This window comes from Gymnoscopelus microlampas (assembly GCF_963454915.1).
Source record: "Gymnoscopelus microlampas genome assembly, chromosome: 5".
NCBI lineage: Eukaryota > Metazoa > Chordata > Actinopteri > Myctophiformes > Myctophidae > Gymnoscopelus > Gymnoscopelus microlampas.
This window is the reverse complement of record NC_139942.1, coordinates 8666373-8687323: the sequence shown is the minus strand read 5'-3', so window position 1 is coordinate 8687323 and position 20951 is coordinate 8666373. Positions and strand designations below refer to the sequence as shown.

Sequence of the window (20951 nt, the reverse complement as noted above, 5' to 3'; positions counted from 1 at the left end):
TTCTTATTTTAGACTTGGTCTCAATAAAAAGGAACATCTCAGGTGCAGTATAGTGACTGGGCATAAATTATGTTTTTAATGTTTTAGCAAATTCCACATAAACAGCCATAAGGCAGAACCAGGGCGGAACCAGGTGGAAAGAGGTGGAAAGAGCCTGCTGGTTAGTCAGTCAGGGACCAATCAGAAGACTGACAATGCAGCTTCCTCCATATTAATACTGTAAGTCTTTTCACCTCTCTGTCAGTTAAGGTGACTCTCCACGAAACATACTACTTCAGACTACTTCAGCCTACAACAGACTGGTAGTCGGTTGGCAAAAGTTATTCTCAAACAGGATCCCAAACTATCTTCAGAAGGTAAGTGTATGTGTAATCTTAATTATATTTCAGTCTTTGTTGGTTGGGATTAAATGGGGGCAGTCAAGGCTGAGAAAACGGACGATAAGGCAAGGAAAATACAAAAGTATGAGGAAATAGAAGTATCTAAGATATCATTTAAATAATGTCACCACCTTTAACACCTGGTAGTGGTAGTGAACCACTAATTAATACTAATTATACAAAAATAAACTAATACATTTGCAAATGTTTTAAACAGTTTTTGTTGTTGTAGCCTCTTATAAAATAACCTTTGACTCATAATAAAATGTCATATGAAGAACAGGGCCTGTAACAGTATCGGTATGTGTGGGAGTGTGTGTGTGTGTGTGTGTGTGTGTGTGTGTGTGTGTGTGTGTGTGTGTGTGTGTGTGTGTGTGTGTGTGTGTGTGTGTGTGTGTGTGTGTGTGTGTGTACACTTGATATACATATGCACCCGCAAGTGAATATGAGTGGAGTGGACATAATGAATGTAAAAGTTTGTGTAAAGCTCTCTCGGTTTTATTAACTTAAAGGAAAAAGAACAGGCGTGTAGATTGACAATCTTGAATGAGTTGACCACTCAACTCAGCAAACAATTAAGTTCTGCCAAGAGAACAACTGATTTTGTGCTAATGTGTGTGTTTGCATAGGACTAGGTGGAACAGATTCTTCTCCCTCACAGTTTGCATGCATAGGATGCAGCTTTTAGAGTAAGGCTGTCAATCGGTGTGCTATTGCAAACCTCTCACTTTTAATTACTGGCCCTTCTTTTGAGAGTGGAATGCTACCTTGCAAGGTACACACTAGGGCTGAACGATTTTGCGATTGCGATTTGATTGCGATTTTTTAATTTTCTTAAAAAAAACAAAATATAAAAAAATAAATAAGTCAAGCTTCAGTTTAGTATTCACTGTGTACGTTTAAAAAGTAATTTGAAGTAATGGAACATTACTAAATGACATACCATTTATTTACTGTTCTAGATTCTAATAAACAAGGATGAGAACTAAAAGATATTAATTGCTTTATTGCTTCCAACATTTATCTTTCAAGTACTTTTTTCCCCCATGTATATATTTAAACATTTAGCTGGAAAATAAATAGCTTATTTTTGTAAACAACCCAACATTGAACTTGTTAAGTCATTAACTTATGGCTCAAGAAGAATCCGTGTACGTAGCGTTCAATTGATATCCGTTCTCAAATCCCAAAATCGAAAATCGGAAATTGTCCGTTCAGTTTATATCCGTTCTTAAGTCCCAAAATCGAAAATAAGAAATTGGCTTCATCTCATGAATGGAAAACGGAAATTGACCCGTTTTTTAATTTAATTTTTTTGTTAAACACAATTTTTGCCAAGATATCAAGTATTACTTTACAAGCCCGTATCTTGCGTTCAGTCTATTATTCAATGTGAAATCAAAAATCAAAAATCGAAAATTGGCTTGATTTTCAATTTTAGCCTTTCATCTACATGAATGGAAAACGGAAAATTACCTGTTTTTTAATTATCGATCATTCATATGCATTATTATACAAAGTTACGGATAGGGAGGGGGCGGAGCCGAGACTCCACCCCCTCCCTACGCGCCATCTTGGTGAGGTCCGGTTCGGTCCGGTTCGGTCCAGCAGCACCGTGTTAGCTCCGGCTAAGTGTAACACTGTAAACAAACACATAGCAGCTACTTTAGCTAGTCACTGCTAGAACATTTTACGCAGATTAAGAGGAAACAATACGAGGAGAAGATTACATTTATCGGTATCGATCCGTATAAGCTTGTTACGAGTGAGTTTAGTGTCAATAAGGATCTTTATCCGCCGGGCCATACATTATCCGGATATTGTATGATTATTATTTAGTGTTTACACGCAGTGCCTACTACACTATGGACCAGTTGATGGCCTACAACAGCCTTGAGGCTCAATCTTATTTGTGCAAGGGTAAGTAAGTTTGTTTTTATTATTTTGTTTTATCGTTTGACAGGTAATGTTGGTGAACTGTAGAAGTGCTGTGCAAGTCTGTGTGTTAGCGTGGCTACTGTTAGCCTTGGATCAAGACTATCGTAGATTTATTTTATCTGAGTCAGACTTGATCAAATACAACTAATATATAGTCTTGATCCAAGGCTAAGCTTTTTTAGCCCTGGCGTTAGTGAGTTCTCTCTAACTTAGAGAGAACTCTAACGCTGGACTAAGCTACTGTGTGCCCAAAAGAAGTCAGACGTAAACAAAGCCCAAATATGGGCCTTATTAATGACCCAAAATAATTCATGAAAGTCGAGTCTGTCCATTGTGGCTGGCATGCAGATAGTCAAGCTTTGTTCTTTGAGAGTTTCATAGGGGGAAAAACACAAGTAAAAAGTACTAGCCTGGTTACCCAGCACTTTTCATACAGTCAGTGGCTGGTCTTACAAGCAGGGTCTTACAAGACTGGGTCAAAATGTACCACAACCAGGGTCGGTAACACCACAGCATTCTAACTAGATATAATTACAATTACGATCAGGGGTCTTCAACGTTTTCAGGCCAAGGACCCCTTGGCTGAGAGCGAGATAAAGCAGGGACCCCCATTATATTGTATAGAATATTTCTTTTTTCATAGATTTCATTGGCAGCTTCATAGACTTGTTCCACAGCACTATCATGTTGGATTCATGTTAATGTGTATTTCCAAACATTTAATCATGCACTTAAACAACACTTATACCTGACCTTTCACTCTGTACTTAGCCTGCTCTTTTTCCCCGCTATACTAAACCACTTTGCCGAAGATAGCAGATCTACAAACGCACAACGCCTTTGGCTAAAGTTCCTTTCAGAATAGGGATACTTGGTTGAAGTGGTTTATGTAAAAATCACACAAAGATTTGGCGGACCCCCTGTAGTAACTCTGAGGACCCCCTAGGGGTCCCGGACCCCCTGTTGAAGACCTCTGCTTTAGATATTATTTGATTTTTTTGTTGCACCTATGTAAGCTGAAGACAATAATACCCTAGCGGTCTGTTCTATCACAGTAATATCACTGTTTACTCTATTCTCAGGTGCTGCACTCAGCAACCGAGGGAGAAGCCAACCTCTCCCTGGATCATGGCCCCAGAGCACAGCACACTGGGGCGGTGCTTGACGCACACTGTGACTGCAAGTCTGGACTGTGTGAGGTCTGGTCCCGTGTAGGTGCTGCGCTGCAAGAGTCCAGAGGAAAGACACAGTAGAACCTTACTCTAGGTGCTTGTGGCCCACTTCAGCGACTGAGTCAAAGCGTGGTAACGTGAGTTGTGTATTTTAAATTGAGCATATTGTTCTAATTCATTAGAACCAGGGTCAGTGAAACCACAGCATTTTAACTAGATAATGACAATGCTTTATGTATTATTTGATTGAAGCATGCAGTGTTCTCTTATTTAAGCAGAAGAAAATGATCTAAAAGTTAAATGATATCCTACCGGTCTGTACTATCACAGTAATATTCCCTGTTTATTTTATTCTCAGGTGTTTTTGACCCATCTGCAAGTAATAACCTGAAACACCTCCAAGGAGTCTAATTAAGACCATCTGCACTCCAGGCAGCTCCCAACACAGCGTGTAGCAGCAGGACCCTCGCTACAAGAAGAGTCACTCCAGGCAAGGCAGCATGACGCTGGCCACCAACAGAGCCGTGCCTACTGCTCAAAAGCCCAGCAGTTTGATCAGCGTCACCACCAGCGTCCATCAGATTTTCCTGGAGACTGTGTACTGTACTGGTTGGCAGAGGATTCAACATTGCAGATAGTGTAGGATCTGTCATGGCATGATTAGTCACACTAGCCTTTACAAAAGGGGGAAAAACAGCTATATTAATCTAAACTAATATTATACTTTACTATATGCTATATTATACTACTATATTGTGAACTCTCTATACATACATACTGTATATCTCTACATATCTACTATTTTAATGTGCTTCACCAAAACGAAAAATGTACTAATCTTTGTGCAGTAGTAGCCTCGTGAAGAGGATTCAAGCTCTTAAAAGAGATGACTTCAAGAGCTTGCACTTAAATTGTGAATAAAATGTTTTATTGAATGCCATTATTTGCCTTGCATATTCTGTAATCTGTAGCCTACTATTGATAAATGTCCTACTTGGCTTAAATTAAGCAGTTGTTTTTATGAGTGATGTTTAGATTAGATTTAGTTTCAACTTTATTGTCACTGCACAGAGTACAAGCACTACTGAGACAACAAAATGCAGTTTCGCATCTACAGCTGAGTTACAGTGTGTCATGTCCAAGGAGGAAGAAACTGCAGGAGATTCTTCTTACTGAGAAAGTGGCTGAGAACAAGAGAATCATGTGTTATCACTATAATCAATGCAATGGTTCTCATACTTTTCCATGTCAAGGACCCCCAAATTAATATGTATTAGCCCCATCTGAAAATATTTTGTCCCAGGGACCCCCATACTATGTTTGTGTTGTAAAATGTTTCAAAAACATTCAAATTCTTCTGAAAATAGCCGATCTACAAGCTCACAACACATCACATTGAGACGACTCAGACGAGGAGCATGGAGTTTGGTTATATTTCAAATAGCCAATGTACAGGGAGGTGCTTAAAACAGATGTTGATGCTACGTATATATTAAGGACCCCTGGGGGGTCCCTGAACCCCACGTTGAGAACAATTAGTGTATGTATAATACAGGGCTCTTCAACAGGGGGTCAGGGACCCCTAGGGATCCTCAGAGTTACAGGGGGCCGCCTAATCTTTGTGTATTCTGGAGGGAACTTTAGGGAAAATAGCCGATCTACAAGCTTGTAGATCTGCTATTTATAGGCAATGAGGTTTGGTGTAGATGGGGGGGGGGGGCAGACCAAGTGAAAGGTCAAGTTTATGGTTTAAGTGATTAAATGTCTGAAAATACAAATGAACATGGATCCAATATAGTGCTGTCAAACCTATGAAGCTAACTATGAAATCTATGAAAAGTTTGAATCTGCCACACAATTGTATACAATATGTAGTGGGGATCTCTGATCATCTCTCAGCTATGGGGTCCTTCGTCTGAAACACCTTGAAGACCCCTGGTATAATATATAAATAGAATGAACTGTAAGCGTAGGTATGAATGTGACATATACAGAACAGTATGAACACTAAACTGGTGTACTGTAAATGTTATGTATTGTACAGTCGGAGGTATACAGTGTGTACATATACCTACAGCTGTTAATCTGTAACATTCACTTTGTGTGTTTGGGATATTTCACCCCCAAAATGACCTTTTCTATGGATTAGTCACCCCATGGAGACTTGAATTGATGGGAAGTAACTAAGTACATGTACTCAAGTACTGTAATTAAGTGCACTTTTGAGGTATTTGTACTTTACTTGAGTATTTCCAATTTCCAATACTTTTACTTCTACTCCACTACATCTCAGAGGTAAATAGTGTACTTTTACTCCACTACAATTATTTGAAAACTTTAGTTACTAGTACTTTGTAGATTTTGATTATTATTACTGAACATACATTAACCACTTCAGCCCTATATACATTTTGGCCATTTGAAAATAGCCGATCTACAAGCTTACAATGCTTCCGATGTGACACATTGTGAGCTTGTAGATCTGCTATTTTCAAAAGATGTTTATACATTTGAAAACTTGAAATGGGACATTCCAGTACTTTTACTTTTGGTATTTTAAGTACATTTTGATGCCAATACTTTTTAGGTTTCGAGAGCCTGTAAGGCTTCGAACCCTATTACATTCCTTGGCTTTCATTATTATTATTATTCTTCCGCCGTTTTTGCCAGTTCTGGCCTAACCGCCTGGTCACTTCTTATGAAATTCGGCAATATGGTAGAGGGCTATGCCAAACGGCGAAAACCCGAAACTCACAACCATTGGCCAAAGGGTGGCGCTGTAGCACTCAATTGAAAATGCCAACTTTGAACAGGTACAGCTCATGCCCTGTTCGACCTACAGCCATGAAACTTCGATACACACATGCGTCTCCTCATGCCTAACAACTTTCACTGTTTGACTTTTGACCTCTGACCTTTAGATCTCCCACCATTTCGATTTCTATGAAAAGCAGTAAAAAGCAGTAAAAAGCCTACTCCTCCTGGGATTTATGAGCAATCTGTACGAAACTGTATACACATGAACTTTGGACCAATGCCGACAAACGTAACTTAGCGGATTTTCCATAAGTGAAAACGTTAAGCTTTTATAAGCCAATGAAAATTGCAGCTTTTTTTTAATTATTCATCTGCCCCTAACACATACATGCAGACTCACATTTGTTTGACACTTTGCAATATTGTAGAGGGTCCTTCCAAGTATCACTGAAACCAATCTTACTCCAATTGGTCAAAGGGGGGCGCTATAGCAATTTTTTGAAAATGCAAACTTTAAACAGGCAAAAGTCATGCCTCGTTTGGCCGACAGCCGTTAAACCTGCTTACACATGTGCCTTGACTCATGAGGAACACATGTATCACTTTGACCAGTAAGCTCTGCCCTTAGATTGTCTGCAATTTTGAGCAGTTTGAAAAACATTTAAATCCAGGATTTCTGAGCAATTTGCATGAAACTGTGTCAAATACATGTTTGAGGCCCTTTTTCACAGGTTCAGGTGTGTTGGTTCAATAGCTTGATCGCTTAATCATCTGCCTTGAAACCATAGGGTAGCCGGTTCGAATCCCACCTCAGGTAGACTTAATTATAATTGCATTGCACACAACATGACTATATCAATGAATACATGTGCAATTGTTAAAGATGACGAGAAATGCATACTTGAAAGTAGTTATTTTCAATGTATGACGTACTTCATTCGCGCTTTTGTTTTGTTTTGTTGGATTCTCCCTTTTCACTGTTTAAGGCTGTGTATTGGATAGCTCTACCAGTAGAGTGTGAGTCTCATGTGCCGAAGGTCTCTGGTTCGAATCCCACTTATTACAGTTCACATTTAAATTGCATTGTACAAAACATGACCCTGTTAATTCAGACAAGTGCAATGTTTAGACAATAACACGAAATGCTTTTGAGAGTAGTTTTTTTTTATGTATGACATACTTTCTTGTGAAAATAGCCGATCTACAATCTCACACCTTTTTAGATAGCAACGCGTTGTGAGCTTGTAGATCGACTATTTTCCACTAGTTTCCATTCCGAAATATATTGAGCAGTTTGAAAAACATTTAAACCAAGGATTTCTGAGCAATTTGCGTGAAAGTGTGTCATGTGTGTGAACTCCCTTTTCACTAGTACAGGTCTGTTGGCCCAATGGCTTAATCATCTGCCTTGAAACCACAGGGTTCCTGGTTCGAATCCCACGTCATGTAGAATTCATTATAATTGCATTGCACACAACATGACTGTATCAATGAATGCATGTGCAATTGTTAACCAGTAAACTCCGCCCTTAGATTGTCTGCAATTTTGAGCAGTTTGAAAAACATTTAAATCCAGTATTTCTGAGCAATTTGCGTGAAAGTGTGTCATGTGTGTGAACTCCCTTTTCATCAGTTCGGGTCTGTTGGCCCAATGGCTTAATCATCTGCCTTGATACCAGAGCGTCGCCGGTTCAAATCTCACCTCATGCAGACCTCAACTCAATTGCATTGCACACAACATGACTGTATCAATGAATGCATGTGCAATTGTTAACCAGTAAACTCCGCCCTTAGATTGTCTGCAATTTTGAGCAGTTTGAAAAACATTTAAATCCAGTATTTCTCAGCAATTTGCGTGAAAGTGTGTCATGTGTGTGAACTCCTTTTTCATCAGTTCGGGTTTGTTGGCCCAATGGCTTAATCATCTGCCTTGATACCGGAGGATCGCCGGTTCAAATCTCACCTCATGCAGACCTCAACTCAATTGCATTGCACACAACAAGACTGTATCAATGAATAAACATGCAATTGTTAAATGAATTGCTTTTGAGAGTAGTTGTTTTTTATGTATGACATACTTTCTTGTGAAAATAGCTGATCTACAATCTCACACCGGAAGAACCTATAGGACGGAAAAACCTATAGATATCAACAGACACCATCAGGGAGGCCATATCTTTAGCTCAATGAGAAGAGAGGCAGCCTGTGAATCCATAGGTCGCTGGTTCGATCCCTGTCCCCAACAATGCGTTGAGGTGATCATCATTTGGAATTCCCCCTATTCCCATGGATTGGATCCACCCCTCTCACCTGCTCTCACTCATCACCAATCACACCTGCCACATGCACAGTACAATTTTTAGGTACTTTTACTTTACTACTCTACTCTACTACAATTACAGCAGATGACAGCTTTAGATACTTGTTACTTTGCAGATGTAATTATTAATACAACACCTACAGTAACCACATACAGCCGATCTACAATGTGACGCGTTATGAGCTTGTATGTATATAATAAGCAACCCATGCTGTATGATAACTTACCACATATGAAATCCAATTCTGTCTATCCAATGGCTCAGTCTGTACTGTGGCCATAGCTGAGTGGTTAGTGAGCCCACCTAGGGAGCCAGAGGCCCTGGTTGCCCCAGGTACGATTCCAGGCCAGGCCAGCAAATGTGTCGATGAAATGAAATGTGTCCCTGAGCAAGACTCTTAACCCCTAATTGCTCACAGGCCCTCATTGGAAACAAGACCGCAAGGACTTTCATGAACGGACCTGGAATTATCCTTATCCTTTACACTGTCTACCCACAAGTCTATAGGTCCCTGGTTCAAACCCCAATTTAACCGGTCCAAATATAATTTACTGAACAAAAAACATGACTTTGTTAATTAATGCATGTTCACTTCTTCTCTCTCGCTCTCTCTCTTACTGCCTCTCTTTCTCACTGCCTCTCTCTCCCTCTCCCTCTCCCTCTCTCTCTCTCTCTCTCTCTCTCTCTCTCTCTCTCTCTCTCTCTCTCTCTCTCTCTCTGCCACTGTCTGTCTGTCTGCCAGTCTGCCACTCTGTCACTGTCTGTCTGTCTGCCACTCTGTCACTGTCTGTCTGTCTGTCTGTCTGCCAGTCTGCCACTCTGTCACTCTGTCACAGTCTGTCTGTCTGTCTGCCAGTCTGCCACTCTGTCACTGTCTGTCTGTCTGCCAGTCTGCCACTCTGTCACTGTCTGTCTGTCTGCCAGTCTGCCACTCTGTCACAGTCTGTCTGTCTGTCTGTCTGCCAGTCTGCCACTGTCTGTCTGTCTGCCAGTCTGCCAGTCTGCCACAGTCTGTCTGTCTGCCAGTCTGCCACTCTGTCACTGTCTGTCTGTCTGCCAGTCTGCCAGTCTGCCAGTCTGCCACTCTGTCACAGTCTGTCTGTCTGTTTGTCTGTCTGCCACTCTGTCACAGTCTGCCAGTCTGCCAGTCTGTCACAGTCTGCCAGTCTGCCAGTCTGCCACTCTGTCACTGTCTGTCTGTCTGTCTGTCTGCCAGTCTGCCAGTCTGCCACAGTCTGTCTGTCTGCCAGTCTGCCAGTCTGCCACAGTCTGTCACAGTCTGCCAGTCTGCCAGTCTGCCACTCTGTCACAGTCTGCCAGTCTGCCACTCTGTCAAAGTCTGCCAGTCTGCCACTCTGTCACAGTCTGCCAGTCTGCCATTATTCTCGAAACCGCTCATTGCTGCTTGCAGCTATATTATACTTTTGAATTGCGGACCTTTACTTGTAACAGAGTATTTCTACATTGCAGTATTGATACTTTTACTTAAGTAAAACATTTGAGTACTTTTTCCACCACTGGGTATATGTTGTACAAACAAAGACATTAACACTATAGATATTGCTGTCTAGAATGTGTACATTATTAATATTGTACCTTCAGGCGTCCTAGCCTACTGTATGTCTTGGCATTTATATTTCATTATGGCACCATCCATACTAGTCCAAACAGTATAGGCCTACAATACATATTAACACATTTCTACCAGTTTATACTGTTCATAATACTGTATCTTAGCTCTTTAATTCCAACCCTTTATTTGTTCGTTATATAATTTAGAATACATCATGTACTATTATACTGTAATACTCATGGCATGACACATAAATCATGATTATCGCATTCTCAACCATTTAAACCCAGTTGGTGTGAATATCCTGTACCCTTCCTATACCCGATTCCTCTTCCAGCGATCCAGAAACAGATGTGTGCCTAGCTACTGTGTACTTGTTACGACCTTATAAGGTGTCTAGAGGCTAAGGAGTAACACATACACAGGTAACGAAAAAGTGTACATTAATATTAGGATCAACCTTAAGTTTACAATGGATAATTAAGCAGATCAGGGAAAGCAACAAACTTCAGGGTGGCCAAAGCCAAAATACCCCAACCCTACCTGAAAAGAAAACAACCTAAACTCCACCAAAACAAAGTTACAGTATAGGCTCCCTAACTAAACAAAACAGGGTCAAAAGGGGGAACAAAATAAATGGCGGCACATCCCTACAAGCTTCCCTTCTCTATTATACTCAGGAAAAAGGTTTGGAATATGATTACGTTTCCTATCTAAGAATAGTCTATACTTTAAACACTAAGTAAATAAAGTTACCTACTTACGCACTAAGCAGGAAAAAGGTATGGCACACAGCCTATAGACCTACAGTAGCAAACACCAGCTAACTAACAGAAAGGGTTCAGCACATGGAGGTGACGGATGGTAAAAAGGCTGATGAGGAGCTTCTCCCAGGCTTTTATGCTGTCTGGGCTGATTGAGGAAGCTGCAGCTTGCTTTTAATGCTCTTCAGGTTGCCCTGGTTGAGCTTCGACTGGTTTTAAATGCAAGCAAAACTAAATTCATGCTGTTCACTAGGGCTAAAACCACCAACCTTACTAATATAGTCATAACCTCTTCAAGTGGTGCTACAATAGAAAGGGCCACGGAATACAATTACCTTGGCATCTGGCTAGATGAGAAATTGTGTTTTAAATTTCACATTGAAAACCTTGTCTCTATAGAAATAAATCTTGCTTTCCTGCATCCAGTAGGAAAACAATTAGTATGGAGACATTATCTATAGAACTGCTACTCCATCAATTTTAAAGCGCCTCGACACTGTGTACCATTCTGCCCTAAGATGGGTCACTGGTGACAGCTATGGTACCCATCATTGTACACTCTATGGGAACGCAGGCTTATCCTCTCTATCTGAGAGGCGTGATAAGCACTGGTACAGTATGTATTTATTTCTAAAGCCATCTCAGGAATGCTGCCCCCTTATATTTGTTCTATGTTGGATCAGAACCCTATTACATACCAGACCCGCTCAACTGATCTCCTGACACTCAAGGTTCTTTTTGCACAGACAGAGTTAGGCAAGACAGCATTTTCTGTCAGTGCTCCATCTGCCTGGAATGAGCTCCAGAGGCCCTTGAAAATCAAATCACTTCCATCTTTAGGTCATTTCAGGGAAATGACTTCCAACAATTTTGTTCAGGATTGTAACTGCTTTATTTAATTTAATTTTGGTAGATCTGTTCTAGTTCTTTGAGTATTTTAGTTTTTTTTGAGTGATTTCTGTATTCTGATTCATGCATCTTATGTTGCTGTATGTGAATGTCTATTCCTGTTGTTGATTACTGTGTTCTGTTTCTCGGCTACATTGAAAATGAGGGCCTGCCCCTCAACTGTACTCCGAGCTGAAATAAAGGTTATGATGATGATGAGGAATGAGGCCCAGGTGTGTCTCCAGACACCACGCCACTCCTCCAATCTCTACTCCACCCTCCATTACCAAGTAGGGCACTGAAAACACTCAGAGGGTTAAAAACACAATATGAGGCCACATAGGGCCGTAACAGTACTCAATGTATAACTATACATATATATATTACACTGTACTGAAAAATGACACCATTATCGCATTCTCTCAGCCACTGTTCGCTGTGGACACGCCACCTGCTGACTCCTGAAGATCTGATCAGTAAACCCAAACGGAATCTGCAGTTTTTTTTCTGTTTTTCAGTGGTGATTCAGGAGGAAAATCTGTGGGATTCTGCGGGGTGACTTTTTAAGGTTTTAGACAGTTATCCAGTACTATAATCAATGTGTTTGGAGCAAGAATAACAACCCTAAACATGCTAAATAAATCTTAAAGTACCACAAAGTAAGATCCATTAGTCAAACCTTTGATTTTGTCATTTTTTATTCAATACTAATTCACTCCTTCATGAACATTCTTTAGTACATATTCAATTCAAATAACAAATGTGCAATAAAATGTAAATTTGCCACTGAAATGCATTGGGAACAGGTAGATTAAACATTAATCTAAGAAAACAATAATTTACCAATGGGTCCAACATGAACATACATAAATTCATTCTCTAAATAATGTAATAAATACATAAATAAGTATAGTGCAAATGCGAGAACTGATATTTTTTTAGAACAATTTAAATAAAAAGAATTTATAATTAAACCACAGATGTTTGTTTTTTCTGTATGTATGCAAGTCTGTACATTGGAAAGGAACAGTTTACTTTAACTACTTACACTCTCTATTCTAAGACAAATAGACCATGCAACTGTACTTTCCTTTACACGAATTCTCTCTCATAAAAATAGCCGATCTACAAGCTCACATCGCGCCGCATTGTGACACGTTGTGAGCTTGTAGATCTGCTATTTTTGGCTAATGTTATCCCCAGAATATGGATGCTGGATTTTCTTTTTTTTAATTAAAAGGAGGGGAAAAAAGAACATTTTACATAATCGTTAAACATACATTAATTAATTTGTTCAATAAATACATTTGGAACAAATACATACAACAGATATAGTGCTTGTTCAAGAGAGGATACAAAGCACTTCCGGAACATTAAATAATCATTGAAAAACAGATGATTGTTTTTTTCTGCAAGTCTATGCATTTGAAAAGAACAACTTTAACATTCTATACAAGACAAGGCAACATTTAACAACCATTAAAGCGTGAGTGAGTCAGTCAGTCAGTCAGTCAGTCAGTCAGTCAGTCAGCCTGAGGCTTTCAGCCAGGCATTCTGAGTCAGTCAGTCAGTCAGTCAGTCTGTGGCTTTCAGTCAGGCAGTCAGTCAGCCAGCCAGCCAGATAGCCAGCCTCTGGCTTTCAGTCAGTCAGTGGGGGTTATTCTGCCGACAGTTGAATTTGGCAATAAGCATCATTGTAATGTTGTGTTCAGTCAGGCTCCGTCGGTACTGTGTAAGCAGCATAGTGTAATGTGAGAAAAGACTCAACATCCACTGAGGTAGCGGGGTGATGGAGGTACAATGATGCTAGTGGGGCAAGAGTGGGCATTCTGTCCTCCCTGGCAGCCCACCACTCCACAGGACTGACATACTCAGCATCACTCTAGTCCATGTGGACGTAACGATGTCATTCCTCAGCTGACACAAGGGTAAGGGCAGGGGCCACCTGGACATAGTCCTGAATGTTCTTTCTTAGACCAGCCAATTGCTTGGTAAAACACTGGGAGGGCTTTGAAGAGATCCATGCTGGGGTGTCTCTCCATCACAGCCTGCAGCTTTGCAGAGCAGTTAGCCATGGTCTTCTGGAAGAGCTGAGAGTAGGCATCATGCTCATTCTCATCCAGCTCCCCCAGCTGCTCTTTGGTCCCAGGATGCCAGTCTTCAGCCCCTGCACTGCAGCCGTATTCAAACATGTAGAGGTTGTCAAGTTGACCATGGATAGTGGCAGCAGAAGGGTTGGATGTCTCCTGTTGAGGAGATGTGCCAGACATGTGATGTGTCTGGAGTTGGGGAACAGGCCATGAAGAATGATGTTGAAGGCTTTCTTCATGTAGCTTGCTGAGTCTGTGACAAAAGCCCACACGTCACTGAGGTTGATGTTGTAGCTGTTGAGGCAAGAGATGACTGCCTGTGACACAGTGTTGAAGTTGACTCTCTCAAGGAACACAATATCTGATGTCAGAGATGGCTCGCCAACGGGTTGCAGAAGAATTCCGAGGACACAGCGACCACAGGCATCTGTTGTCTCATCTAATAAAACATAGATGGCCTTTCACTCCACCGCACTCTTGATATCCTCCACATACTGAGGTAACAGCTCTAGCAGGTAGTCTGAGCGGAAGTGGGACAGAGCTGGAAGGGATCCTCCCTGCTTTGCAGCCAGTGTGGGAGCTTTCTCAAGGGGAATATCTGCCTCAACCAGTCTTAGTAAAACTCCAGCACAAACTCCTTCCTCTCAGCAGTAGATGGGGTCTTGGAGAGGCAGGCAGCCAGAGTTTGAGTCCTCGATCGTACTGGAAAACAAAGAAAGGTTCGATAATGTAAAATAAACACAGTATCATTGTACAGAAAATCAAATAATAATGCAAACCTACTGTAAGCTCACATATACAAGCCCCTCACAAAAATCTGCCTTTCAGGTGTGTATTGTTGAGTGCTGGTCACAATGAAGCGCCTCTACCTCACTAATAACATAATACAGCTTTATTTTCTTTACAATTATCATACTAAACACATTACTGTCAATAGTAAGAACTGCAGTAGTGCACACATGAACCAAACTTCTCTGTCTTCATAATTGATTAAATGTTCTCACTACTCACAAAAATGTACATTACAGGTTGAGCATAATCATCCTGGCTGCTAGACTAGGTATATGTAACAAAACAAAGCAAACTGAAAACGAGTATTTTTGTAACCATCACTGGTTACAAAAAACATTCTCAATAGTCTTAGACTATTGAGAAGCAGTTGCAGTTGGGGAACAGGCCATGACCAGGGGTCTTCAAGAGGGGGTCCGGGATCCCTAGGGGATCCTCAGTGTTACTACAGAGGGGCCCAAATCTTTGCGTTACATTAACCACTTCAACCCTAGCATCCCTATTCTGAGGGGAACATTAGCAGAAAATAGCAGATCTACAAGCTCACAATGCACAACTTAACATGAATCCAACACATTAGTGCTGTCAAACAAGTCTATGAAGCTGTCTATGAAATATATGAAGATGTTTAACGTGCAACACAATTTTATACAATATGCAGTGAGGGGGTCCCTGCTTCATCTCTTAAGAGGTCCTTGGCCTGGAAAACATTGAAGACCCCTGGTCTACTATTCTCCTCTATGGGCTATATTTCTTAAGATAAGCACTAAAGCCGATTTACATAAAATAAAACTATTGTTTCTCTTTATAACGCTGCAGCTGTCGTCCCTCTGCCTTGCCTGGCCAGTGTTGCAAAAAATAAATAAAGTAATTTCATCAACTTACCAGTGAGCGTGGGTCTGAACACCGAGATAATATGAATGGAGCTGGACGGAGCAGCAGAGTGATTGGAAGATTGCTTTGCGGCGATATCAAAGCGTGACGTTACGACCTCACCAAGATGGCGCGTAGCGAGGGGGTGGAGACTCGGCTCCGCCCCCTCCCTATCCGTAACTTTGTATAATAATGCATATGAATGATCGATAATTAAAAAACAGGTAATTTTCCGTTTTCAATTCATGTAGATGAAAGGCTAGAAAAGCCAATTTTCGATTTTTGATTCTGGATTTCACATTGAATAATAGACTGAACGCAAGATACGGGCTTATAAAGTAATACTTGATATCTTGGCAAAAATTGTGTTTAACAAAAAAATAAAGTTAAAAAACGGGTCAATTTCCGTTTTCCATTCATGAGATGAAGCCAATTTCTTATTGTCGATTTTGGGACTTAAGAACGGATATAAACTGAACGGACAATTTCCGATTTTTGATTTTGGGATTTTATTTTGAAAATCAACTGAACGCTACGTACACGGATTAAGAAGAGAAGCTTTTTCTGTAAACAATTCACAGCAGTGAAATAAGTAGGTCTTTCACTTATGGCTCCAGAAGCATATTTACTGATATCCAGTATTTAGCTTATGTAGATTAACATTCAACTAAAATGTAACACTTTTTTGTGACACAAGGCAAAGTCCTCTCCTACTGTACATTGTATTACCACTACTCCTTGGAAGTGAAAAACTCAGAATACATAACGCAGTGGTGGAAAGTAACTAAGTACATTTACTTAAGTACTGTACTTAAGTACAATTTTGAGGTATTTGTACTTTACTTGAGTATTTCTAATTTCCAATACTTCAACTTCTACTCCACTACATCTCAGAGGCAAATATTGTACTTTTACTCCACTACAATTATTTGAAAACTTTAGTGACTAGTTACTTTGCAGATATAAATTATAATATTATAAAAAACCTACATTAACCACTTTAGCCCTATTTTATACCTAGGTTATTTGAAAATACCCGATCTGCAAGCTCACAACGTGCCGCGATGCGACGCGTTGTGAGCTTGTAGATCTGCTATTTTCAAACAACAGTACTTTTAATTTTGGCACTTTAAGTACATTTTGATACCAATACTTTTGTACTTTTATTCAAGTCAATTTTTAATTTGGGACTTTTACTTGTAACAGAGTACTTCTACATTGCAGTATTGATAATTTTACTTAAGTACAACATTTGAGTACTTTTTCCACCACTGTACATAAGTGACAAAGATACAGTTCATAATCACTTCTTTTGGGCTTGTTTTCATAGACAGGGTTGCTTATTTCTCTTACAAAACGCTGCCCTCTCGCTCCCTGTAGAGAGAGGCAGCCACTAATATTGCAATTATTATTATGATAAAATTAAAAATTAAAAAATCGCGGCCTTTGCGATTAGCTAATCGCATGGTTTCAAATTGCGATTTCGGTTTGAAAACGATTAATCGTTCAGCCTTAGTACACACACATAGAATACAGTGCTGTGTTTCATTTCCTCGTACCAGCACACCAGACCATTTCAACTTTTTTGCTGTTTTTTAGCTTGACTTGATTAACTTGATTTGAACATACAGTACTAGTCAGTTAACTTACCATCCCACTGATTGAATACTTTATTAGCAGTTTGAACATTTACAAGGTTTTCAAACCAAATGCAATATGTTTGCTAAATTCGTGACAACAACACTGCCCGTTAATGTTGCCTGTGTGGTATATTTAAAGCCACCGATTTACAGGTTTACTGCACTATACTAATTGCCAACAACGCCATATTGTAAAGTTAGTTTGATGTTCCAGAGATGTGAATGGATGGTGAAGAATGGATGAGACATCACTCCAGCAGTGAGGTTACTTCTTCCAGTTTATTTCATAGTACAGCATAGTACAAACAGCTTTCTGTGGAGACCCTGAGGTCCACACAGGCGGCCCTCCGGCCTGAGACACACTAAGTTAGTTACATTTCAGTCAGTCCTTTATAGCAGTGGTCACCTTTGAGATCTAAGAGGAGGTACGTGTTGGTGTGTCAGCCCTCAAAAGGTGAACCCCCACTTCCCCTGGCCCTCCACATTTGCAACTGTAAAGGGCCAGGAAAAGAGAGGAGCCAGCCTTGATCCCAAATGCATAGCCGCTATGTCTATCAACTAGAACAATAGCCATGTTAATTGTCACCCCCACCAGGCTCCTCTCTGTCTGCAGCTTACTTGTGAAGTGCTTACATCTATGTATGTTATATGGAAATATATTACACCTGTAATGTGCATGTTGTGTTTTACTTTTATTTATTGTGACTTATTGTGATGTGTTTTAACCAACCCGTGAAGCCAAAGGAAGATTTCCACATTTTGGACAATAAAGATGATCTCTTATCATGGCTTGTTGTGAGTATAAGTCTCACATGGCTGTTAAGGATGAATAGCCATTATTATGACCTTTGGAAGGGAACTGGCATTTTGGCTGTACTCTTTATCTCTCTCACTGTTTGTAGTCTTTATCTTCTCTCTGTCCTCCATCCTCAGACTGACCTGCAGAATGGAAAAGGGTGATATCGTGGCACCTCCCTACCCTGGACCCCCTCTGAACATCAGTGAAGCTGTCTATCCTCCCCAGCCGATGTACCCAACAGGTGACAGACCACAGACCTGCATGAGAGCCCTTTTCTTTTCTTTTCTCTTTTATGTCTACGACGGTGGAAAGCCACAGCCGGAAGTATTATGTTTTCGGGTTGTTCGTCCGTCCCAATGCCATGAACGCAATATCTCAGGAATGCCTTATGGGAATTTAATGACATTAGGCACAAATGTCCACTGGGACTCAAGGATTAACTGAATAGAAGCATGTGGTCAAAGGTCAAAGATCAAAGTCACTGTGACCTCACAAACAGCATTCATTAAATTATTTCAAAGTCTTCACTATACACATACTATTTTGAGTCTGGACAGACAAACTGCAACTGGTTAGCGGAGGCGCACAACTGCATCTCTACTTTATCTCTGTACTATTTGAGTGGCTTTCAGGTGGGCTTTCACTTTAAAAACAAAACGCACCTTGCATTAAAACCTACCTTATTCATTCAAAGAATTACTGGTAACCTATTGAGCTATCGATGTACAACATCACATATTGTGGCTTTACTATATTCTTCATGTCCTTGAATAATTATATGGGTAATTAATAATAATATTATTAATAACATATATTTCTTGGTAAAATTGTTTTCTCCTCAGTTCCACATCCTGGACCTTATGGGGCAACACAATATCCTGTACAACCTGGTGAGCATATAAACCCTACCCCTCAACACCCCCCACCACCCACTCCACTGTTGAAATTCAGTCAAATGTATGAACAGCCACACAATCCCAGTTTCACCTGTCTCCGCCCAAACCACAAGCTTAGCAGGAAAAACAAGATGGCCTCATTCACTTCACTTTCTCCCCATCTCTCCTTTGAATCTATCTTTGTATTCTATTCTCTCTGCATGTGAGTGATATACGGTAGACAGTGGTGGACAAAGTATTCAACCCTTGAGTCAAAGTATAGACTGGTCAAATATTACTCAACTACATGTGAAAGTTGCTCTGTCAAATTTGTACTTGCTTTAAAAAATACTTACATATTCAAAAGTACAGTACATGCTTTAAAAAATGCTTATTCAAAAGTACAAATTACAAAGTATATTTTCTGTTTAATGTAATTCATTTGCTGTATAGAAATGTCGAAATCCCCCCCAATTAAAATATTTTCCAGTTGTATAAAAGAAATATAAATAAAATAGCTAATGTACAAGCTCACAACGCATCACATCGCGATGCGTTGTGAGGTTGTAGATCGACTATTTTCACTATATTAGAAATAGGGCTTAAGTGGTTCATTCATAATTACACTCCCTAGAAATGTAGTGGAATCAAAAGTATTTGTCTTTGAAATGTTGTGGAGTGAAAGTCTTTAAGTATCCAAAAATACAAATACTCAAGTAAAGCACAGATACTCCTTCTTTTTTTTTCTACTTAAGAACAAGTAAATGTGCTTTGTTACTGCTCACCACTGATGGTAGAGTAGTAACTAAAGTGTCATTGTCCCTACAGCCCCTGTAGTTACACAGGTGGTGGTGACACAGCCACAGCTGCATGATGTTCCCGGACAGATGAAGTGTCCCCACTGCCAGGCCAGTGTCATCACCAGGACCTCCCACAGAATTGGTCTGCTCACCTGGTTGATCTGTGGCGGACTTGCAATCGTTGGGTGAGTCTAGTCCCCTCACAAACACACAAAGGCACATACGCACCTGCACCTGCACATGCACATGCACATGCACATGCACATGCACACGCATATTGCTTAGTCTATTACCTTTTTTTGGGCTATCTAACCTTGTCTTCTGCCTTTCTTAAACCAAAACAAACAATGCTCTTTTCGTTTATTTTAGATGCTGGCCTTGCTTTTTAATTCCATTCTTTGTTGACCCTTGCAAGGATGTGGAACATAGCTGTCCTGAATGCAACAACATTATATATGTCTATAAACGAATGTGAAGCAGGAGAGAAGCCCGGCTGAAAAACGATCCTTGTTGTTTAACATACCCCAGTGGTTCCCAAAGGCCAATTTGGGGGCTGGGCCCCCCTTGGAGGTGTGCCAAAGATCACAAATGTTCACAAAATGATAACTTGCTTTTATCCATTGTCTGCATGTATGTTCTCAATATGATATCAGACAAACTTATCATACAAGAAATTATATTTTGTTCCCAAAAAGTTTCAAAAATAGTGAAACTAGCAGGTCTATAATCACGCACCTCTATATCTTATCTCAGGTACTATGTGTAAATATGTAGATCATTTGTTTAGTTTTTTCTTATTTCATCTCCTTAACCCCCCCCCCCCCCTTCTTCTTCTACCGTTTCATTCTTCTATGGAAATAACGATACGATGGAAAATGAATTTCACCCACTTCTTTACTTCTGTAAACCTGTGATCAGCAAGATTTAGAAGAATTGGCCATGCATTCATCTTCAGTAGACCTGACTACTGTAACTGTGTCTTTACATTGTATTTACTAAAACATGGATCAAGACTGCAGTTGATTCAGAACATCGCTGCTTGAGTCCTTACTAATACCAATAAAGTATGTATTTCGTAGAACTTTACACTGGCTCCCTGTCTGTCAAATAATTGATTTCAAAATGCTACTGTTGTTTTATAAAGCATTGAATGGTTAATGGCCAAGATACATTCCTTATCATGTGATATATAATAATAATAATAGCTCGGATTTATATAGTGCTTTTCTGAGTACCCAACGTCGCTTTACATAAAGAAAAGGAAGGAACCAACTTTATTAAGAACAAAAACA

The 20951-nt window shown here is 40.1% G+C and overlaps 1 protein-coding gene across 2 annotated transcripts; it reads left to right on the top strand.

The window, feature by feature from the left end:
- Nucleotides 1-250: 250 nt before the first annotated feature.
- On the top strand, nucleotides 251-20592 carry LOC311044720 (LITAF domain-containing protein-like). Of its 2 annotated transcripts, none has more exons than XM_084056473.1 (5): nucleotides 251-356; nucleotides 18119-18225; nucleotides 18827-18874; nucleotides 19688-19844; nucleotides 20029-20592. In XM_084056473.1, the coding sequence occupies exons 2-5, from the start codon at nucleotides 18132-18134 to the stop codon at nucleotides 20132-20134; spliced, it is 405 nt and encodes a 134-aa protein (XP_083912599.1). In that variant the 5' UTR covers nucleotides 251-356; nucleotides 18119-18131; the 3' UTR covers nucleotides 20135-20592. The 2 variants fall into 2 exon arrangements, with proteins under 2 accessions (XP_083912599.1, XP_083912598.1); XM_084056472.1 differs by lacking the exon at nucleotides 251-356 and adding an exon at nucleotides 17893-17980.
- Nucleotides 20593-20951: the final 359 nt, after the last annotated feature.

Bases quoted from the DNA above. Each gene is read 5' to 3' on its own strand.
- LOC311044720 (XM_084056472.1), top strand. From the start codon at position 17,958: ATGATCTCTTATCATGGCTTGTT. The intron at 17,981-18,118 runs GTGAGTATAAGT...CTCCATCCTCAG, and splicing joins ATCTCTTATCATGGCTTGTT to ACTGACCTGCAGAATGGAAA. The intron at 19,845-20,028 runs GTGAGTCTAGTC...CGTTTATTTTAG, and splicing joins GGCGGACTTGCAATCGTTGG to ATGCTGGCCTTGCTTTTTAA.